The 22248-nt window shown below is 48.2% G+C and overlaps 1 protein-coding gene across 8 annotated transcripts in view; it reads left to right on the top strand.

Annotated features, from left to right (window-relative positions):
- The window catches only part of Iqce (IQ motif containing E), a 48996-nt gene that overhangs the window by 17873 nt on the left and 8875 nt on the right, over positions 1 to 22248 (top strand). For 7 of the 8 annotated variants that reach the window (XM_010642797.3, XM_010642795.3, XM_010642794.3 and 4 more), the window contains 11 exons: positions 65 to 115; positions 2547 to 2617; positions 3660 to 3732; positions 3992 to 4056; positions 5248 to 5414; positions 6907 to 6962; positions 7964 to 8145; positions 9696 to 9800; positions 11144 to 11231; positions 15930 to 16091; positions 18138 to 18161. In XM_010642797.3, coding sequence (XP_010641099.1) covers positions 65 to 115; positions 2547 to 2617; positions 3660 to 3732; positions 3992 to 4056; positions 5248 to 5414; positions 6907 to 6962; positions 7964 to 8145; positions 9696 to 9800; positions 11144 to 11231; positions 15930 to 16091; positions 18138 to 18161 — 1044 coding nt within the window. The remainder of the gene's footprint in view (positions 1 to 64; positions 116 to 2546; positions 2618 to 3659; positions 3733 to 3991; positions 4057 to 5247; positions 5415 to 6906; positions 6963 to 7963; positions 8146 to 9695; positions 9801 to 11143; positions 11232 to 15929; positions 16092 to 18137; positions 18162 to 22248) is intronic. The other variant, XM_019210471.2, reaches the window with a different exon arrangement.

Genomic DNA, 22248 nt, shown 5'->3' with positions numbered 1-22248 from the left:
GGCTCTGTGATGGTGGGGAGCAGGCTGAACCACATGGCCCTTATGTCTTAATCTGCTCCTACAGGGCCCGGATTTTGTTCGCACGCTGGCAGAGAAAAGGCCTGACACTGGCTGGGTGAGTAGTCTCTGGCTCCAGAAAACCCTTCTTAGGTTGCAGTCAGAGATAGCCACACGCTAGAGAGATGTCACCTTCCCAGAGCACTTGCATAGGAGGTCAGGAAAGGACCATTCCATAGAACTTTCTAGAAACATACTCCACGGAGTTCGAGGGATCTCAAGAAGATCCTTCAGGTTGGTCAGGGTGAGTGGGATGGAGCCAGCAGGCATATCACACAGGCCAGAAAGCAAACTGTAGAGAAACCAGTCACAATGGGCATCTTCCCCATCATGTCCCAAAACATACCTGTGCCTCACAAGGGTTTCTGAGCCAAAACACAGAAACCAAGCCGTAGTAAAACAGAGTACTTAAGATGGATACAAACACCTTTCATTGCATAATAATAATCCACAACAAATTGAATGAAACAGAATGAGGGGAGGTGGAAGCATTGTTGGTTAATGTTACCACAGTAAACTAGCATTTGGAGAAAATGTATCATGTAGGGAGGGGAGGAGGGAATGAAGGGAAGGCAGGGGTTTGGGAAAAAAATGAGAACCAAAACCTGTCATGCAAAGATACAAGATCCCAATGATGAATGTAACTGTACTGTATGCCTAAAATGTACCAATAAACTCAATGAGGAAAAAAAAAGAAGAAATGTATCATGAAGCTAAAACTGGAATGGATACAATTTTGAGATCATTGAATACAATAACAATGATGTGATTAATGGCTTTGGTAAGTTAAAATTTGTGTAAAAATCCAAAAAACTAAGGTGGAAACAGTATATTGAGTAAGTGGGAGGATATTATTGACCAGTACATTGTTTTCTATCCAGAATATGCAAAAAGCTCTATGTAAATCTCTAAGAAAAAATATGCTCTGAAATAACAACAATATGGATATCATATATAAATATCATCTATTTAACATAAACAATTAAAAGCCCGGTTCTGTGCGTAGGGTAGCACAGATCAATACTTAATTCACAAATGCTTGTGAATGAATTAATGTGTTTCACAAGAAAAAATTTTTTAGATAACAGCAAATTATTACATATTTATTCTGCACATGTACATGATCTCATTTGCTTTCTTTTCTTTTTGAGATAGGGTCTCGCTATGCAGTTCAGGCTGGCCTTGAACTCACTACGTAGCGCTGGCTGGACTTGAACTCATGGCAGTCCTCCTGTCTCAGTCTCCTGAGTGCTGGGATTATAGGTCTGCACCACTGCACGCAGACTCATTTTATTTCTTATAATAGAAAGACTCCACCCTCCATTTTTTAAAAATCAGGAAACAGAGGCAAGCAGTTTTCCTGAACTGGGTCCGCAGCTGCTGACTCTCAGCCCTGGTAGGCAGGGATGGTGTTTCAGCCCTGTGATCCCACTAGCACCACATCCTTGAGAGAAGAAATGATTTAAATTACTCTGAATAAAGCCTCATACCGTAGAGTGACACATGATCAAAGCCAGTGTTGGCCAGGCTGAACACCACATCTGCTTCATGATCTGTAGTCATCCTGCCACTGTCCAATGCAGCTTCCTGTTAGGACTGTCAGGAATGTAACCCTGTGTGGAAAGCTGTTTGTACAAGGACATTTCGCTGCTTGTGTTGGGGGGAAGTTTGAGGAGAAAACGTATTCACATCATACTAAATTAAAATCTAGGGTCGGGGATTTAGCTCAGCAATTCAGTGGCCTGCCTTGCAAGCACAAGGACCTGAGTTCGATCCCCAGTACCAAAAAAAAAAACAATCTAGCTGGATGTGGTGGTGCATGTACCCTGGAAGGCAAGAGAATCACAAGTTTACATCCCGCCTAAGCAAGTTAGCAACTGAGACCTTCAAAATAAAAATAAGAAAGGGCTGGGGATGTAGCTCAGTACTTCCAAAAAAATTATATACTCAAAAGAAAAAGATACTGTTTAAGGGACATTAGGGTGTGTGTGATCTTCCGAAAGGATAAAGGAAGGAATGAGCCTGGGGAATGGCCCTTTCTTCCCATGGAGGTAGGCTTAGGGCGCCCCTTCAGGTCTCTGCTCTGTCAGTCCTGAAATCCCAAATGGAGACAGACGAATTGTGCTGGGGGTGGGGCGGGCATTGAAGTCAGTGGTTTTTATTTCTAAGTTTTTGGTAGCTTCCTTTATTTGAAACAAATGAGGGCAGGTCCTGCTTGTTCTTCTGAATGTCCATGTGCCTCGGGGTACTGTTGGTCACTGCCCTCCTGTCCCAGCAGGGTGTCCTGACCCACTTGCCCCTCACTCAGCCTCATGCCTTTAGTGAGCAAGTCCCAGCCTCTCAGTCATCCTTGGGCTGTGGCCTGGAAGAGAAGGTAGCAGGTAGCTAAGGAGGGAAGGATGGGATCTGCAGAGGGCCCTGTAGGGAAGAAGTACAGAGGGCTGCGGGGCCTGGGCAAAGGTGGCTGAGGTGGTGGCCTTCTGTGGTAGGTCATCAACGGGCTGAGACAAAGGATCTTCCGGCTAGAGCAGCAGTGCAAGGAGAAGGACAGTGCCATCAAGTACGGAGCCGCTGCCGGGCCCTCAGCGGGAGGGTTTCGGGCCCAGGCCAGCTGGAACCAGCTGCTCTTCTGAGTTAATTTCCCCCTTTCTGGTTGGTGCTTGTCCCACCTCTGCTTCTCCTATGCCACCCTCTGTCTCTGATGTCCCTGTTCCCACCCATAGTGAAGGAAAGTATTAATACCTTTTTGTGTGTCTGTGTCTATCTCTCTCCTGTTTTTAATTTGCATTTTCTCTAAATGTCATTAGGGAATAGTATTTCTCTTTACCTTTTTCTTGTTATATTTAAGGAATCCTTTTCCCCTTAGGCCACTTTGTATTTCCCTTGTGAATTTTCTAGGTCTTGATGCAACCCCTTGCTGCTCACATTGCCCTTGGCTGCCTCTTTATTGCTTTAGTGAAGTTCCCCATATTTTACCCATCTGTCCATACCTGTCTTATTAATGCAAAGCTAGTCTTTTTTGGCCATACTTAAGTTTATTTAAGGAAAACCTGTCTGTACTTCATATCTTTTACACAAGTTTCCCCACCCATTTGTTTCTTGGTGAAGTTTGGCAACTTAAAGTATTTGTGGTTATTTGCTAATTCATTGAGTGTTTCACAGTGCCAAGCTCTTCTTTCTTCTCAGTGCCTTTTGCCTAAAGCCTGTGGTATGCAGAGAAGAAGGTGACACAGTGACAGGTTGAAGAGAGACAGTGATTCTCTTCATAAACTAGTTATTCTCTCCACGCACTCACCAAAGATGATGTCTTCTCCCCAAACCCTGAGGTCAGGCTGCACTGTTCATCCAAGTTTTTAAAAGTAGGGTCTTCTTTGGATAGGAACATCTTTATGGAGTCTTGGGAAGTGGCTGGTCTCACCCAGGAGGAACATTTTCTGGTGTGAAGGATCCCCCGCTCAGTCTGGAAACAAGCCATTCATTCCTTTCCCTCTGGGTCATCTTCCAAAGCCATCCCTGCTTGGCTGTTCTGGGAATCTTGCTTTCTATAGCTCTCCCCTGGCCACGTTGGCATTGCCCTGCTCATTCTGAATCTGCATCCCCAGCAAACTGCAGACGGACGTGAAGACCACCAACCTGGAGGAGATGAGGATTGCCATGGAGACCTACTATGAGGAGGTGTGTGTGGAGGGATGGGTGACTGGGGCATGAAAGGTAAGCCTGCCTCCTGTCTGGGGATGAACTGAGGCCGGTGAGCCTGCACCAGTGTTCATGGTACAGTTTGGTTCTGAGTCCTGCTGTGGTCAAGGGATTGGAACTCTGCCTACAGCTCACAGGGCAAGACCACTGCCACATTCATTTGTATGTTAATGCTTTCTTTTTTGTTCATTTGGGGTTTTTTGCCTTTTTTTTTTTTTTAATGCTTTCGTATTTGCAGATCCATCGTCTCCAGGCGCTCTTGGCAAGTTCAGAAGCCACAGGAAAGAAGTATGCTCCTGTTTGGTACCGTGTTGTCCTTGTGTTACTGAGCGACTGAAGTCAGGGTACCTTCATCCCACTCGGGAAGGGCATCTCCTGCTCTCACATGGCTGCAGAGCCAGCACCACACCTGTGTGCGGATGGGTGGAGTCTTGTCTGCACTCATAACCCCTCATAACTGCCACATACTCATTACTGTATATGGTTTTACTCCTGTTGCACAGCACCTTCCAGCTCAGGCCTGGAAATGCTGGCTTTCGACCCAGATCTACCTTGCCAGGAAGATGTGTATTACAAATCCACTTTGCTACTTAAACTTTTCCCAGACAAGTTTGTTAGAGGCACCAAGGTTCTCCTTATCACATAGATTTCCCCATCCTTTTTCAAACAATGTAATGAAACAGACTTTCATTAAATTATGGGAGAATGGCCCCTTTCATAGGGGCCATGCCTCTGGTCTCTGCAGCAAGCCGCTGGCACTTGCAGTCCATGCTGCCTGGCTTGGTCTTCCTTTTTTCCTTTACCCCTCGTGGCTTAAAACAGGTTAGAAGGGGCCAGATAGTAAATATGGTTAAGCCTCATGTTTGCTTGAATAGAGTTTAAATGAAGCCTGGAAGATGATGTCACAGTTTTTGCACTAAGTGGACTACCAAAAAAAGGACACATGTTTAGAGTCTGAGAGCTGAAGCCAGAAGACAGCATGGCTGTGTGTGGCCTCAGCAGGGAGTGTGCATGTAGTGACTCAGATTTTCACCCTGCACACATTTGCACATGTGTGGGTTCCCTGGACACCCATGAGTATTGATTTGGGTTTACAGATAAATCTTAAGGAGTGGGCAAATTGGCAAATTCATACAGTTCTCCAGATAATGAAGACTGCCTATATTTTAGACTTTATGGGATAAGAGCCAAAGTCAAAGCTATTACACCAATATTTGCATAATGAAAGAAATAAGTTTGCATAAAATTTTAGTGATGGCACCTAAAATATGATACTAATAGATGAGTACTACATTTTGTTATACAGGTTTCTAATGATGAGAATAGAATCCTATTATAGATTAAATTTTGCTGACTTGGGGTTCAGAGTTAGTGTTTCCCTACTATACATCTGCAAAAATCGCTGTGCATTCACAGCCAGATTCACCTGCTCTTCATTTGAGACATTCAGTGAGCTGGTGTAGAAATCTCTAGCTCAGCCCTCTTTGTTCTAAGGCCTCCACTGGTGGAGAAGAAGGTGGGTGTGAGGAGGCAGAAGAAGATGAGCAGTGCCCTCCTGAACCTGTCCCGAAGTGTTCAGGAGCTGACCGAAGAGAACCAGAGCTTGAAGGAGGACCTGGACCGTGTACTCAGCAACTCCCCGACCATCACCAGAGTGAAGGGTATCTTCCCCAGAAAAACTCAGCCTGGGAAGACGCAGGGTGGTGCCCCAGGGGAGTCCTGGGCAGGCCGTGCCAGCCAGTACAGTGGGTGTGTCGGCTGCTCTTCTTCGCTGCAGCTGCAAAGCCCTGAGTGCCCGTGCCTCATGGCAGGTGTATCCCATTAGGCAACAGTCCATTAGCTCCAAAGGGCAACAAGCACGGATGCCTGCAGATCAGTTCTAGGCCCTGGAGCTTTAGCAAAGAGTGAAAGTGCAAGCGTGCCTGGGGTGTGCTGCTGTGGGGTGGGAGAAGAGCATTAGTAAGTCCCCCAGGGAAAGGTGGGGGAGGGCAGGTGGCAGTGCATTTCTGTCACAGACAGGGCTGGGGCAGGCTTCCCTGCGTCGGTGATAGCTGGACATGACCCATAAGGGGCCAAGGCCAGCAAGTAGGCAGCTAGGGTATTGAGGCAGCAGCGAGTATAGAAGCCCAGAGTGGAGGCTGGTGTGGCTCTTCAGGTCGGCCCTGGGAGTGGCACTGGCTGGGGGGCAGCTGAGCAGGGCTCTGGCTCCTTGGGGATGCCCTGGGCAGAAAGGGAGCACTATTGTGATGAGGGTGAGGGTGGAGAGGAGCGGCAGGGCAGCCTGAGCGAGTGGAGGGGTAGACAGGCAGAGACCTGGGCTGCAGAGCTGGACGTGCTGGAACCCAGTGAGGTTGCTGGGTTGTGTGACCAGGGAAAGGAGCAGGGAGGCCAAACCCAGGGGTGTCCAGAAGGTTGAGGGGTAAGGGTGAGCCCACAAAGCAGAGTGGGCAATGGCCAGCAAAGGGCCACAAGAGCCAAGCAGAGGCCTGAGACTGATAAACAGGCTGTGGGCTTGGTAGCAGGGCTCTGGCTCCTTGGGGATGCCCTGGGCAGAAAGGGAGCACTATTGTGATGAGGGTGAGGGTGGAGAGGAGCGGCAGGGCAGCCTGAGCGAGTGGAGGGGTAGACAGGCAGAGACCTGGGCTGCAGAGCTGGACGTGCTGGAACCCAGTGAGGTTGCTGGGTTGTGTGACCAGGGAAAGGAGCAGGGAGGCCAAACCAGGGGTGTCCAGAAGGTTGAGGGGTAAGGGTGAGCCCACAAAACAGAGTGGGCAATGGCCAGCAAAGGGCCACAAGAGCCAAGCAGAGGCCTGAGACTGATAAACAGGCTGTGGGCTTGGTAAGGTGAAAGTCACCCATGACATCGACAGCAATAGAATTATGTTCTGGAGGGTTCAAAACCTGATGGGGGTAAAATCAGGAAAGGGTGTCACCCAAATATGTCACATCAGTGACTCTTCACCGCCACGGAGAATAAAGAAATCACCTGGTGCTGCAGAAACCCCTCAGGTGTCAAGCATCTGCCCAGCATGGCCTTGTGGCTTTGCTGACAGTCTGTGCAAGGGGGCACCATCAGGCTGGTTCTGAGAATGGTGGTTTGGGCCGTGGGGTGCCCTCCAGATGGGCACTGTGCAGACCTATTGTTTCCCTTAGGTTACTTGGACTGGAGCAAGCCCCGGCTGCTGAGACGCATTGCAGAGCTGGAAAAGGTGAGTGGGCATCTCTGTCACCTGTCACTCCGGACTTACCTATCTGATCTGGTCAGGGACACACTCAGAGGGACACGGGCACACCAAACAGGTAGATAGCAGCTGTTCAGCAAATAATACAAAGTACACCCCTAGAAGAATAGGCCTTCCAGGCCTGGATAGGATCCAAGGGGTGTGCCATTCACAACCCCCACTTTATAGATAGCCAAGCCTGAGTCACACAGCACACGTCGTGGGAGTTCTGCATGCAGCTGTGGGTGGCTGTGCAGACCTTGAGTGTTTCACTGCCCAGACTCCTCCCCACTTGTGTAATTCACAGAGAGCTGTCCTCCCACTCTGCTGACCAGAGCATTTGGGGAGTTAGTTTCCTCCCATCCCCAGGTGGAATGAGACTTCTGATCTTGCTGAAACTGGTTCTGCTGGAACCAGTCCTTCTCGCTGGAGTAATGAGCTAAACCAACTCTCTTTTAGCAGAACAAGCCCCAGGGATAGTATTTTAAATAAGTTCGCTTATTTACAAAGTAAAAAACGAAAGTTTTCTGTACACAGCAAGTGTTTGACAAGCAAAGCTTGCTAGATGCTAAGGGATCCAGAGCAGGTCCAGAAATGCCCTGAGAGAGCTGCTTCAGCCAGTTACTTTGTTGGCAGAATGGGAACAGTTTAAGGTAGAAAGCATAAGGTTGTAAGTTTCAGAAGCTGTAGGGAACTGAAGGCAAATGAGCACACAGGATGGACCCACCAGACCCTGTGCTGCATGTTTCCTTACTGTGTCAGTGGCTCCTCCACCCTGCCCTGCCCCCTGGGCCTGGGTCTTGCTCTCTTACTTCTGATTCCACACTGCTGGTATTTGTGCCCATGCAGTAGATGGTGCCAGCTGACTCAGGTCATATGGCAAGCTATAGAGGCTGGAAACTAGTTTTCCCTGGTCTCTATTCTGGTTTTCACAAATGGAATGTAAAAATAAGAATAACATCTAATGAATACCTGTGTGTTGCCTCCAGAAACTAAATTCAGTGGCAAGCTCAAAATCGTACACTTCAGAGCTGGTCAAGTCAAATCCCAATGGCCCGGCTCCCAAGCAACTGGGAAGGGATGGGCAGGAGGAACAGGAGCACCTTCAGGGGACAGTGAAGAGCCTGAGGGAAGAGCGGAGCAAGCTACAGGCCCAGCTGTTGGAAAAAGAGTAGGTACCTAGGTACTGCTGTGTCCAGGGCTAAACTGCTGTCCTAGATGTGAGGAAATGCTCTGTAGTAATTACTGCATAAATGCTTTATAGGACTTTACGAAATGTGATTAAAAAATACAGTGTGTATTTAATTTTTTTTAATTTATTGCTGTGAAAGACATATTACCATGAGTCCCCCATCAAAATATTCTTCCTCTCTCTTTCTTTTTTTTTTTTTTTTTTTTTTTTGGTACTGGGGGTCGAACTCAGGACCTACTGCTTGTAAGGCAGGCTGCAGAACCACTGAGCTAAATTCCCAGCCTATTTTCCCTCTCTTTAAACACACTCATCTCATCATTCTTGCTACTTTCTTAGGCAGTTTTGCAATAGTGCTTTAGTCATGGCTGCCTTGTTGTCCTGAATTGATTGAAGATGTTTACCTTTTGATCATGTTGACTTGGGGGGCGTCACACAGTGCTAGATCTGCTGAATAAGGTAGATGAGGGTGTGCTGTCATGTTTTTATGAGCCTGCCTTTCCATTGGATGGCACCCAACAGCAGTACTGACCACATTTTTTATCACACCTCTTAAAGGCACTCATGAAAGACTTCCAGTACTGCTTCAGGAAGTGGCAAGGACAATGGAATACATGTGTTCAAAGGAAGGGGAGGTTTTTAAGGGGGATTAATGGCAATGTGTCTTTTACTGTAACAAATGTTTTTACAATTTAAACATTCACTATATTTTTTATTGCTTCCTGTACACTTGTTAGATTTATGTTGTGGAATAAAGGTTGCCATAGTGGTGAAAAGATATAGTAAGTGGCCATATTTCATCATTAAAAGAGAGGAGGTAGGTGGGAGAGTACCATGAAAATCTCTACATAGAGTTCCAGAGGAATTTCCAAATTGTTTCTTAAGGGGGATTTACTGCCATGACTTTGTCTAAAATCAATTCGATCTTAGCCAGAGTGGACTTATCATTCACTATTATGTTGATGGCATATGATTTGTACATCGAACGAGACATAAATGGTTTGAAATGCTCGTGTGACCCTGAGTTGGAGGCAGACCCCACTACATGTTCTGTAGTTTCATGATCTGTTAACAACTTAGCACACGACCTGGCCCCTGCTTGCTTATGGCTTCTCTAGTCCCAGCTTTATAGTAAGCTAACCCACACATCCTCTGGGACATTGTTTAATCTCAGGTCTGCAAGACCGCAGTGAGTACAGACTGATCTGCAAAGGCAGGAGCATCAGCCCATCAGGCGCTGACTGGGGATTGGGGACTACAGGTGCTAGTGACCTGAACTGCCCCCTGCATCCTATGTCCCCAGCTCACAGGCCTCATTGCTAGTATACCCCCACAGTTCCCAGCCCTGACAGGCCCTCATGCACAGTGGTATCTGTGTACCATCAGGATCTTGGGGTTGCTCCTATGACCTACTTGCCCTCTGTCCACTGTCCTGAGGAAGGAAGTCAAGCGCTATTGTGTTCTGAAGAGTCTTCCTGCCCTGACAGTCTTTGGTTCTAACGGTGCTGAAATGTCTGGTTCTGTGCATTTAGTAAAGAAGTGAGGCAGTTGCTGCAGGCCAAAGCTGAGCTGGAGAAGGAGCTGGAGAGTGCAAGGGAAGCTCAGAAGGAGCATCAGGAACAAGAGCAGGCCTTGAAGTGAGTACCAAACAGCAGAGGAGCCACACAACCCAGACCCTCCCTGCCTCCTGGCCACCCTCCTGCCATAGCTGCAGGAGAGAGTTTGATAGAGACCATGCCTCTTCCTGAGATCTTTCAGTGGGTTCTTCTGCCTCTGGGATACAAAGCCAAACCCTGGAGAAAGCTCTTCTGTATAAGCCAGTGTTTGCCTTTGTGGTATTGTGGCCACCTCCACGTGCACCCTGTGCTCCCACTCTGCCATGAACTCCCCTAGACAGACTTCACACCTCTAATCCCTGATAGCAGTGGTCAACAGAGCCAGGAAGAGCAGCACCCCCTGTGTCCATCCACTAGGGAATGAATGAGCAGCCTGAGGTCACCCACACAAAGGACAAGGAAGGCAACACTGTGCTCAGAGAAAGAGGCTAGGTGGGCCACACAGCTTCGGACATGTGTGGGAAACATACAGGGTAGGCAGATCCAGGGGCTGGCTGGAGGGACAGGGGATGCTAGGAGTGTTCATGTGTTTGCATCACTGTAAATATACTAAAGATTACCAGATTATACATTTTAAAACAGCATTTTTGTTTTTGTGTTTTTGTGGTGTTAGGGATCAGAGCCAGGGCCTTGTGCATGCTAGGCATTTAATGATCTACCCCTGAAACACAGCCCCAACTTAAGATAACAAATTTTATATTGTGAATTTTACCTCACCTCACATTTTAAAATGTAAATAAAAATCTGAACAGAAGTATTTAAAAAATAATTAGTAAGATACAGATGACTGGAATGAATAGAAAACATTTTATTATCATTTTTTGGAACCATGACTAAATTTTCTCAGAGGTTCTAATTAAAGTAAATCAGAAATGTCAGCTGTATAGAAATAAGTGGTTTTTACATTGGAATCCTTTTAAGGCCATGTGTTGCAATTCCTTCCACTCCCGTGGAGGGCTGAGGCATGGCTCTGTGGAGGTGGTATGCCTAGCAGGCAGAGAGCCTGAGTTCCATCCCAGCAGTAGAAAACCTCCACGTGATACCACCATCATTTGTGCAATGGCTTTTTCTGTTTGGTTGGTTTTTTTACAGTGCTGGAGATTGAACCCAACACCTTGCACATGCTATATACCGTGACTATTTTTCGGGCTCTGACAATGTGTCCAGCATGGTGCTGGCCCTGCAATCCTCAGCCCTGCTTCCAGGGGCACCATCCTACAGCAGGTTACTGGTGCCTCTGCCAGGGAGGTGGCCCTCTGCAGCCTATCCAGTGTCTGCCTGCACGGGGATGTCCATCCTACCTTGCAATGGCTATTCCTCGCCCAGTGACAAGCAAGGTGTCATCTTTTCCCTTCCTATTTTAGACAGGAAATCCAAACACTTATCAGCAAGTGCCAAGAGCTAGAAGAATCCAAGAAAGAAGAGAAGGTTGCAAGCAGTTGTTCCCTAGAGGTATGTTGTTGTGCTGCCTCATCTGTTGGGCACGGTGCTCCTCCTGACCTGAAGGTGACAGCCCAGTCTCCTGTCATTGTCACATTTCTTTGACTCAGGTGGGATATGTGGAAGTCTGGAGCTGTTGACTAGCTTCCTAGGCTGTGTCAGGTGGGACACCTCCCCAGCTGTCTGCCCTGGAGGACAGGGAGACCAGGCAGAGGGAGCAGAAACCCACAGAGGCCCACAGAGGCCCCACAGCCACCCTGGGCAGATGTGTGCTCTCAGGTGGAGCAGGGCAGTCTCCTCCAGGCTTGTCCTCAAGCTATAGCTTGTGCATTGTGGACCTGGTAGCTGCCCTTCTTCTCCTCTGTGTAGTTGGAGGCCATGGGAGGTGGCTGCACTGAGGTGTGAGGCTTTGGTGGCCATGAGGGTCCCCTGGCTCTTCTCTGCCCGCCAGTATCCCTGATATAGCCCAGTGTTGCCTACACTTGAACTTTTGTTCAACACCTTCTCAATAGTCTCTCTTCTAATGAATAGACTCTTCAGCTGGCAGGTATGATCTGACATCTAAACAAATGAAGGCGAATAACCAAGCTGCTTAAATCCTATGGCCAGTGTTTGCCCCAAGAGGACTGTCTCTCGAGTGTGCTGTAGAAGAAACCAGTTAAGCCTGGGAGGGTTACTGAGCATCCATGATACAGTGACTGGCCCTCATAGCAGCTCTCGTGGCCCCTTCTCCAAGACCTCCTGCCACCATGGTCTGAGCAGACCTGGACTGAGCCCAACCTGTGATGTGTTGCTTTGGAAGGACCTGGCATGCAGGGGAGGACAATGAAGGTTACCCTTGGCCTCCAGAAAACAGGCCGTTGGGCTATGGGGCCAAGTTCCTTACTGGAGCTTTGACAGAAGAGGATTTTGTTTTAAATCTGGGCTAGCTTCCTCTTTCAAGGCTAGTTTACTTAGCTAGATACTAATTTGAAAATCTCTTTGAAAACTCTTGAAAAGAACAAAAGAAAAACTGAAGGTTAGGGAACTTGGAAAAGCTGGTCTCACAATTTCAGTTATAGAGACTTGGGGGAAAGCCCGTGGTCTCTGTGCACAGTGAAGGCCGTGTGCCTGGCTGGCAGTTGTGAGTGCATCCCTCTCGGTCCCTTCTGGAAGATGCTGCTGCTGCTCAGGGACTCCTGTCCTCTGGACTGTGTTTCTGTCACACACCCAAGGGTGTGTTTCTGTAATGATTTCTCAGCATTTTGGGTAATGCTTTAAGTCAGAGGTCCCCAACCCTGGGGAACTGGGCTGCACAGTAGGTGATGGGTGGCAGGCTGCCCAGAGAGCCAGGGAAGCTTCATCTGTGTTTACAACCTGAACTCCACCTCCCGTCACATCAGGGGCAGCATTAGATTCTCATAGGAGCAAGAACCCTACTATCAATTGCAAGGGATCTAGGTTGTGTGCTCTAATGAAGAACTCATATAATAAAGGAAATAAGGTGTACAATGTAATAATAGAAACAAAATGCACAATAAATGCAGTGTGTTTGAATCATCCCCAAACTACCCCCTACCCCCACCCCTTCCATAGAAAAATTGTCTTCCATGAAACCAATTTCTGGTAGCAAAGGTTGGGGACCACTTCTATAAATGACAGAATCACGGTCCCCACTCCAAGGAATCTGCCAGTCTCCATATGACATCACTTTTTATCCTGCTCACCTGGATGTACACACTGCTGCCCAAAGAATACAGCCAGGTGAGCTGCTGGGCACTTGATCTTGCCTGTGGCAATGTGCCTATGGCATTGTGGGTGACAAGCAGATTTAAGTGTCCTCTCCCGATCCACATCACTTTCAGGGCATTAGCGAAATATTTTTTTCTCAAGTGGGATGTTCTCAGGGACTGGGGAGTCCACAGGGCTTACTGACTTGTTGCCTGGCTGTTTCTGAAATCCTGACCCCTATGTAGTGCTCAGCAATAAAAACACCTAGTGTTCCTTGGGGGCACCTTCTGCTTATTTTTAAGGAAAAAAATCATATCCTTAGCGGGATATGATTTCCATATCTCCACATACCTCAGAATTGAGAAGACTTTGTGGCATCTACCTGGCTGGCGAGGATTCCTGCCTGTCTTTTGCCCATTCAAGGGGGTTTTACTGGCCCACAGAAAGAGCAAGGCGGTGGGCTGGGGATTTAGCTCAGTGACACTGCACCTGCCTTTCAATTACAATGGAGTTTGATCCTAGGTGCAAAAAAATAAATAAGGGGAGCATATTTGTCTTATTGTACAACCATCTTGGTGTGAAGCACTGACTTCCTCCCCATCCCCAAGTTGGATGCAGATAAAATCCAGAAATGGCCCAGAATGGGTTGTGTCCCTGCTGACTCGTGTGACCACCTCAGGAGAGTCAGCTCATGAGTCACTGGTTTGGGGATCTTTACTCAAGTGTTGGCTGCTTTTGGTGTGAATTTCAGTAATTTGGGGTTTAAATCTCCATTACCTCAATTCAGGCCATGTCAGGAAGACCCCCAAACAGTCACCTTCTCCAGGAACTATGTCCCTCACCGAGGCTGCTGGAGATTTTGCTCAATATTTTTATTTTAGCATCTTCCTTATAAGGCCTTGGGGTTCCGTGTCCCTGTGCATGATGGGAACACAGACCAGGGTCACACACAGTGCCTGTGCTCTGCAGAATCTGCCATGGGAGGTCACCACAGTCTTGTCTGAGAAATAGCTACAAATTCAGGAACAGTCGTGGCATGTAGCTCAGTGACCTGTGGTCGAGTCCCTGCTGGTAGAGTGCTAGACAGCCAATGCTGAGAGCAGTGACATGGAGAAGTGGAAACAGTCCCCTCACCCCACCCCCCAAACGTCAATTTCATTTTTTAAAAAATAAATACATAGAAATATGTCTGAAAATGACCAGCCTCATGGTGCAACAGTAGCACTTCTGACACCAGATCAGGGAATTTATATGCAAATCAAAGTTAGATTTTGTTTTAACTATCTTCTAGGAGATATTAGAGTCAGTGCTCCTCTATTTTCTAAGCACTTGATTGTACCTTTTTTGGTCACAAAAGCATAGGTCTCATGTGACAGATTCCCATCTCACTTTAGTGGAATGAAAATGTGTTAGCCTTCAGCCACACGATGAAGCCCTGCTGGGGTGACAGTCGGGATGAGGTGGCTTTGTATCAGCACATGGACACAGGTCACTTAGGGATCACTGAGGAGCCATATGACAGCTTACCATGCTGAGTGTACCCAGGGTGTGTCCAATCAGGGTAAGACCCACATGCAGAGATACAAGTATCACAAGGGACACACCCATCCTCATGTACCATCAGAAGCAAGAGCAGCTGGGGTGGGGGGATTGTGGGGAGAGCAAGGCCAGGGCTTTTGCTGTGGACATGCCCAGGCAAGGCAGAGTATGTGGGTGAGTGGGCTACAGACTGACCGATCTAAACAGTTCTGCTGGGCTCTGCACCAGGTACCTGGCCCTGGGTGATTGAGGGCAGAGGACACTAGCTTGGTTATGGGTTACAGAGTTGCTGGGTGGGATAGTATGGAGCTTGGTGGATGTATATGGAAGGCTTCTTATGGTGGGGGAGCCATTGCCATCTCTAAGAAGTGGGCAGCCCTGGGAGGGGCCATCTTTCCAGGGTCAGCAAGGCCCCAGATGTCACAGCATCCTCATATGCAGGAAAAACTTGGTGTCTACACTGACTGACCTACTCTTCCAGGCACAGCTGTCCCCCTGAGCCAGGGCACTTGTGATGTGGGCTGCTGGTGGTTCCACACCCCGACCCCCAGACTTTCTACAGCGACATGCCATCCCTACTGAGCTTGCCAGTAGTTTTTGAAAAGTGTCCTTGTAGTAATAAATTTGGACTCATAAGTTGTAGAAATCAATGGTATTTCAATGATCACAATAGGAATTCCTGCTCTTTTTTTTTCTACCTTACAAACAAAGCTAGAGCCAGGCATGGTGGTGCACACCTGTAATCCCAGCATTGGTAGGCTGAGGGAGGATTGTCATGAGTTTGAGGCCAGCCTAGACTACATGGTCAGGGTTAGCCTGAACTGCATGTGAGACCTTGTCACAAAAACAAAACGTTAAACTAGGCACATGCCTGTAATTGCAGCTATTCAGGAGGCTGAGGCCAGAGGATCTAGTTCAAGGCCAGTCCAGACAATTTGTAAGACCCTGTCTAAACTAAAAAGAAAAAAAATTAAAAGTGTTGGGGGTGTAGCTTGGTGGTAAAGCAATTGCCTACCATGCCCAAAACCCTAGGTTCAGTATCTAATAGGGTATTACAAAAAGAAAAAGAAAAAAAAAAAGCCTTGCAAGTGTAAGGTCCTGAGTTAAATCCCTAGTACCAAAAAAAAAAAAAAAAGCTAGAAATATTTTGCCTTTCATCCTAGAAATCCCACTTTCATGATATAATATTAAACTTTTAATAGACCCAAGAAAAGACCACAGGAGACAGGCAAGTCTTGAGTGTTGTGTTGGGACAAGGATGCGTGTGTGGCCCTCCAGTGGACACTATAGTACAGGAGATTGCTATCTGTGCTGGGAGGGTCTGGCCTGCTTACTGCAGCTCTAGCCAGGTGGCACAGTGGGCAAGCATGTAAGTGCACAGTGTCCTCTGACAGGTGTGGCCAGCACATACCATTGCCTGACCCCAGTCTCTGCCCCGCTTATACCTGCAATTTCCTGCAGGCTCATGGAGCACGCTGCACGCCCCCTCCAGGCAGCATAGCCTCTCAGCGGGACTCCAATTCCAAGGAAGAAGGCAGCTCCTGGTCACCCACCAGCACTGACAGGAGGAGAGAGGCAGCTGCCAGGACCCTACAGGCCCACTGGAAGGCCCGGGCGCTTGCGGTGAGCTTCCCAAGGAGGCCAGTGCCTCCCCTGGTCATGTGTCCACTGAGAAAGCAGTGCGTCCATCACCAACACTTGCCTTCTGTTGCCAGCTCCAGTCCTGGGCCATTGCTGAGGCTGTATGGCATATGGCATGGTCAGGAAAGCAAAGGAGAGGACAAAGGGGTACCTTTCCATCTCGAAGCCCCTCTGAGCAACCTGGCCCACCCTTGGGCCCTATAGCAAATGGCTCACAAACCTGGTTGGGTGGTAAAGAGGCTAACTGCAGCCCTGAATACAGGTGCACAGGAGTGCTCGGTGTGGCCAGCCCTTTTCCAAGGGCTCACAGTAACAGCCACTCACAGGCCCATCTCATGGAAAGGTCCACCTGACAGGCCTCCGGCTATAACTCTTCACCAGGCCTCTCTGTGTGTGACTGAGGTGACAGAGGAACAGAGTTTCCTTTTGAGCTCCTGGGGTGGCTCTCCTGTGGGATGTGTGTTGCTGAGACTTTGGTTTTCAAAGGGCCACAGAGTCCCTTAGGTGAGCCAAAGGCTCTAAAATCTACTCAGTATTTAAACAGTCACCACCTTTTCCCCCTAGTTGAAAACAAAAATGATGGCATTCTCTACTTGTCTGCATTGTGTAAGAGCTCAGCTCCAGCAGGTTGCCATGGGGTGGGGGGTAGTAAAATCAGGCAGGTGTGGTGGCACAGCTGTAATATCAGCACCAAGGGAGGCTGAGGCACAGGGATGTCAAGTTCAAGTCCTGCTCACTTAGCAATTTAGCAAGACCCTGTCTCAAAAAATAAAAAAGGGCTGGGGACTATAGCTCAGTGGTAAGTGCCCTGGGGTTTGATCTTTAGCACTGCCCCCCCATCGTTGATTCTTCTTAGATTTTATTATAAAGATTTTCAAAATTAATGGAAAAGTTCAAAGAACTTAGTATATTCAGCACTATATTCTACTTGTCATTACCTCAATTCAATAATAGTACTTAACCATATTTCTTTGAATAAAAAGGACATTTACCTGCTGAGATCGGAGTGGGGTCCTGCCCAGCAAAGCCTTGAGCTTGCTAGTTGAGTGTCCTTCCTGTGGTTCCAGCAGCCCCCACTCTCTTTTTCTTTTTAGATATTTTCTTTTTGAAGAGAGTATGCTGATACTTCATAGGATACACCTACTAGGATGTTTCCTTTTGGTGTCATTTAACTTACTCTTCTATCCCCTCCATTTCCTGTAAATGAGAAATCAGGTCTCCAGGTTTGATTCCACTGAGTGGTTTAAGGTTTCTAGCATAAGCACCTTGTAAGTGTGGCTAATTTTATCACATTGACTCGAAACACAAATGAGGTCAGTACTCTTAACAGGAGGCTGAAGGGTCATACATTCGAGTCCAGCTTGGGTAACTTAGTGACTTAATGAGACCGTCTCAAAAAAATAACAAAATAAAAGTATACCCCTCACATGCCAGCTCAGCATCCAGGGGGCTCAGACCTTCTCCTTCTTCCAGACACAGAAGGGCAGAATGGCAGCTTTTCCCCAGTTCTATCCTACATAACACCACATTCCCTTTGTAAAACCATTTTCTCATCAGTGAACATAAGCCTAGGTCCATCTTATAACATAGGGAAGTACTTAATTACTTCCCTGGTTTCAGAGTAAGAAATTGTTCTGATAGTCACTTCCAGCAGAGCAAATAATTCATACATTTGTTCTCCCTCTTTCCCTCCCTCCCTCCCTCTCTCTCTCTGTCTCTTTCTCTCTCTCTCTCTCTCTCTGTGTCTCTGGGTATGTGTGTGTGTCTCTCTCGAGTTACAGACTCAATATTTTAAAATATGTCTTTATTCTTTTTAGCATTCAGATATTCTGAATCTGGACATGGGAGCCCTCTCACCTGGCACAAGAGTGTGGGGCAGCCCTGTGCCTCCCTCTCACCAGCCCTGGGCCACTGGGTCTATGAAAGAGCAACTTGGCTGTCTCCTGTCAGGACAAGGTCAAGGAATGAAAACTACTGTGAATAATTCATTCCTGTCATATTAATTCATTTTTTATTTCTTTATTTCAGAAAAAAAAGGCTGCCATGGATGAGGTAAGCAAGGTTAATTTCACCAATTTCCAAGTCTCTGTTTTAACTCTGGAGTAAAGAAACTGTTGGCATATTAAAGATGCATTATTAAGCCCTAATTCTCAGGAAATCAAAGCAAACCCCCAACATTACGTTTAAAATGAATAAATAATAGAAACATCAAATAAATATTAGAATTACTTTGCACTTCTAACATTCATTTTATTCATTCTTTCAACACATGTGCACCCATGTAATTTCTGCATAAACAGTCTGATCGGCTGAAGGACAAGGTGCTAACCACCACACACAGCATAGCTCAAGGGAGCGGGTAGAGCTCAGGTGGAGCTGGAGTAGGACACTGGTGCTGGGTGCCCCCACCCTGTGAGGAAGGTGACCTCCCAGAGAAGTGCAGGCTGTGTGTCAGGTGGGAGCAGGGGTGAGGACAGAGAGGGAGGTGGAGCAGTGGCAGCTGGGGCATTAAGAATAGCTGAGGAGTAGCCTGGTCCTGAGCTACGGGCCTTTGTCAGTGAGGTGCTGAAAACTAAAACCTTATTATGTCTTACTCAAGTCTTGGGCCTTCTCCACTATTTTAACACTTCTCTTGGCATCCCCAGGCTGCAGCATATTTGGAAGACCATAGTTTCTAGCACTGGGTACTGGCTTCCTCCTGCCTGGGAGCCCCTTCCCACTCTGTCTTCCCAATGCTCTGCCTCAGGGTCTAAGTTGGTCCCTCATCTTCAGCTTGGCAGGCTCCCTTATAGTGCAGGGCCTGGACAAGCTAATAAGGACAGTGGGACATGGTCACAGACTTATAATAAGGCAGATGTGGAACAGCAGGGCCCCAGGCTGTGGGCTTTGGCGGTACATACCCATGTCATGGTGGTGTGAGTTCCCTCTGCCATCCAGTCCTGCTACACCACCCTTTGTGACGATCCCTACTTCTCTGTCCCACTTGTCCTCACCTCCAAGTCAGGAACCGCCCCAGCTCCCAATCCCTGCGTCATGTCTCTACCCCTTGCCAGCCACCCCATGGGCACCTCTTGTCCTTTCCCAGCTACAGCTGCCATTTCTGATACCACGGTCTGACCTTCCCCCATCTTTCTTGTTGCTTCCCCTGGACCTTGGCCCTAGTTCCCAGGGTCTCTGGAACACATCCTGCTGTGTCCCCACGTGCCTCATTCCCACCCAGCCCAATCCTGTCCTGCCTTCTCCCTACCTCCCGAATGTGACAGGAAAATTGTGCAGCCCTGGGCACAGTGGCCTTCAGCACTGCCCAGGGCCCACTCTCCGGTTCACCACCCAACTCGGTAACACAGCTACGTTGGACCTAACTCTGCCAGTCTTGGCCCCACCACCATTGAACCAGCATGCTTCTTACTCCACTGAGGGACAGAGCGGTCCAGTGACTTCCAGCTGTAGCAGGAAGCCAGCTCCCCCTAGGATGGCCACAATCAGAAATTAGACAGTAGCGGGCCCTGGCGCTGTGTGGAGAGTGGAGCCTCTGCTGTCCTGGTAGCTCTGTGACACAAGCACTGCTGGGCGACACAGTGTGACCACTCCTCAGAAAGTTGGACCTGGGGTCACCATGTGACCCCACTGCTCCTCCCCACTGTGAGTACCCAATGGGGCTGAGACAGTTGCTCAAGCTGGCCCTGGAAAGTGTGGTCTGTCCATGCGGCAGGGTGCTACTCAGATGGAAGGAGGGCAACATAGATAGGTGAACCCTGGAACATCAGGCCACATAGTGTGTGGCCCTGTGAGGTGACATGTCCAGAGCAAGTGACAAAGAAGACACATGTGAGTCTGTGTCAGGAGTGGAGACCTTGGGGATGGTGAATGGTAGCCAACAGTGCAGGGATTCTGGTTGGGCTGATGGAAAGTTCTAGAATGATGATGGCAGTACCTGTACAGCAGAGCCCATGGGATCATTGCCAGCAGATTACACTATAAATTAATTTAAATGGTAAACTTGATGTGTATTTCACCACTTTTTTTTTTTTTTTGGTGCCAGAGATCAGACTGGGGCCCTTGCACTTGCAAGGCAGGTGGCAGACCACTGAGCCAAATCCTCAGCCCCTCACCACAATTTTTTAAAAGACCTTAAAATATAGAAGCAAGAGAGACCTTCCTCACCACCCTTGTCCAGCAGCCTAGTATGGGATGTCCCTGTGCCTGTGGAGAACAGCTACCCCCAGCACTGAATGTGCTTCTTGCCTCGAGCCTCCACCTTCTCTGGACTGTCTGGCTGCCCCAGGACCCACCCTGGAACTCTCCTTCAGTGGCCTCCAACGGCAGCGCCCTACCACTGTCAGGGCAAAGGTTACATTGCCATGGGTGATGAGACATGACCGCAGACCACACAGCCACTGCTTCCCCTCACAGCACCTCCGCAGTTTCAGGACCTCCCCAGAGGCAGACTCCTCCTCCACCCCTCACTACCCTGTTCAGGCTCCAGTGACCTCGGCCAGCTACCCCACACTCGTGTTTCCTGCTGCCTTATGCTGATTGTGCAAAGTCAGCTCAGACCAGACACGTCCAGAGCAGAATTCGTTTTTTTTTGTTGTTGTTGTCTGGTTTTTTTATTACCCCACACTCGTGTTTCCTGCTGCCTTATGCTGATTGTGCAAAGTCAGCTCAGACCAGACACTTCCAGAGCAGAATTCGTTTTTTTTGTTGTTGTTGTCTGGTTTTTTTAAGGATCTTGCTGGCTTTAAGTTCACTTTGTAGTCCAGGATGACCTGGAACTTGTGATCCTCCTGCTTCAGCTTCCCAAGTACTGGGATCACAGGTGTGCAGCACCACACCCAGCTCCAGAAGTTGTATTTTCCATCCTGTACCTGCTCCTCAGAGGTGGTGCTATCATCATCTACTTGCCCAGGACAGAAGTATTGAAATCTTGCCTCCTCTTCCCCAACATCCACCAACAACCCAAGCAAACCTGTGAGCTACTTTGAAATGTGCCCACCATTCAGCCTCATCTCCTGAGTTAGTTCTCCCTGATCTGGACACCATCACTTCCTGCCTAGACATAATGGTAATCTGCTCACTTCCCTTTTACCTGCCCCATGCAGCCAGCAGGAAGACCTTTTCAACATTAGATACCTCCACCATGTAGTGTCCTCCTGTCACCTGAGAATAAGTCCAAAGTTGCTCCTACCCTGTGTGCTGGTTCCTGTGCCACTCTCCAGCCCTGGTGTCGTGGTGGCTCTCCCAGAGTGCTGGCACGTCTGGTTCCCTCACTGGAACATCACTTTCTCAGAGCACCCTTCCACATGTCCATGTCCTGGTCTTGCTTCACAGCACACACACTGCACTGTATTACTACTGTTGCTTCTGTCTCTCCCAGTGAGATGTAGGTTCCCTACAGGCTGGGACTGTCTCTTCACCACTGTGCTCCTCTGTAGTGCCTGCCCTATGGTGTGATTTGGTATGTGGGTTCCCTACCCTCTACTGGGGGCTTAACTCAGAGCCTTCATGCTGAGCTGTATCCCCAGACCTCTCTTTTTGTTTGTTATTTTGAGACTGGGTCTTGCTAACATACCCATGCTGGGCTGGAATTTGTGGCTATCGTGTCTCAGCCTCCCTCAGTGATGGAATTACAGGTGTGTGCCACCACAACACCTGGGCAGTGTTTTGTAATGAATAAGTGTGGGAACGTGTATGGGACTGTCCGGGGGTACTAGCCAGACTGCATATGCTGTCCTCACAGTCTGCTTTATCCTTCCTTCCCTCAGCCTCAGTTTCTACTTCTCTGAAGTAAAGGTGATACTAAGGCCCCCTTCCCTCCTTTCCTTCCTTCCTTTTAAGACAGGGTCTTGCTAAGTAGTTCAGCTACCTTGAATTCAACTGTATAACTCAGGGTGGCCTCAAACTCTCGGTAATCCTTTCTCAACTTCCTTAGAGCTAGAATTACAGGCACGAGCCACCAGGACTGGCTATGATCCATTTATAGGGCTGAATCTGAGCATGCACGACTGAGGCATGGAGATGCTTCCCAACAGCTTTGGCTGGATTAATTTCAGCTTGTACAGCACCTTTGCTGCAGAGCTCCCAGGCTAGGCTAAGTGCTGTCTGTGCCTGTCATGGGATCTCATCCCTGTGCCTTCCT

Source organism: Fukomys damarensis, unplaced genomic scaffold (genome assembly GCF_012274545.1).
Source record: "Fukomys damarensis isolate Sample0158 unplaced genomic scaffold, DMR_v1.0_HiC HiC_scaffold_17, whole genome shotgun sequence".
NCBI lineage: Eukaryota > Metazoa > Chordata > Mammalia > Rodentia > Bathyergidae > Fukomys > Fukomys damarensis.
This window is presented reverse-complemented; position numbering and strand designations above follow the sequence as displayed.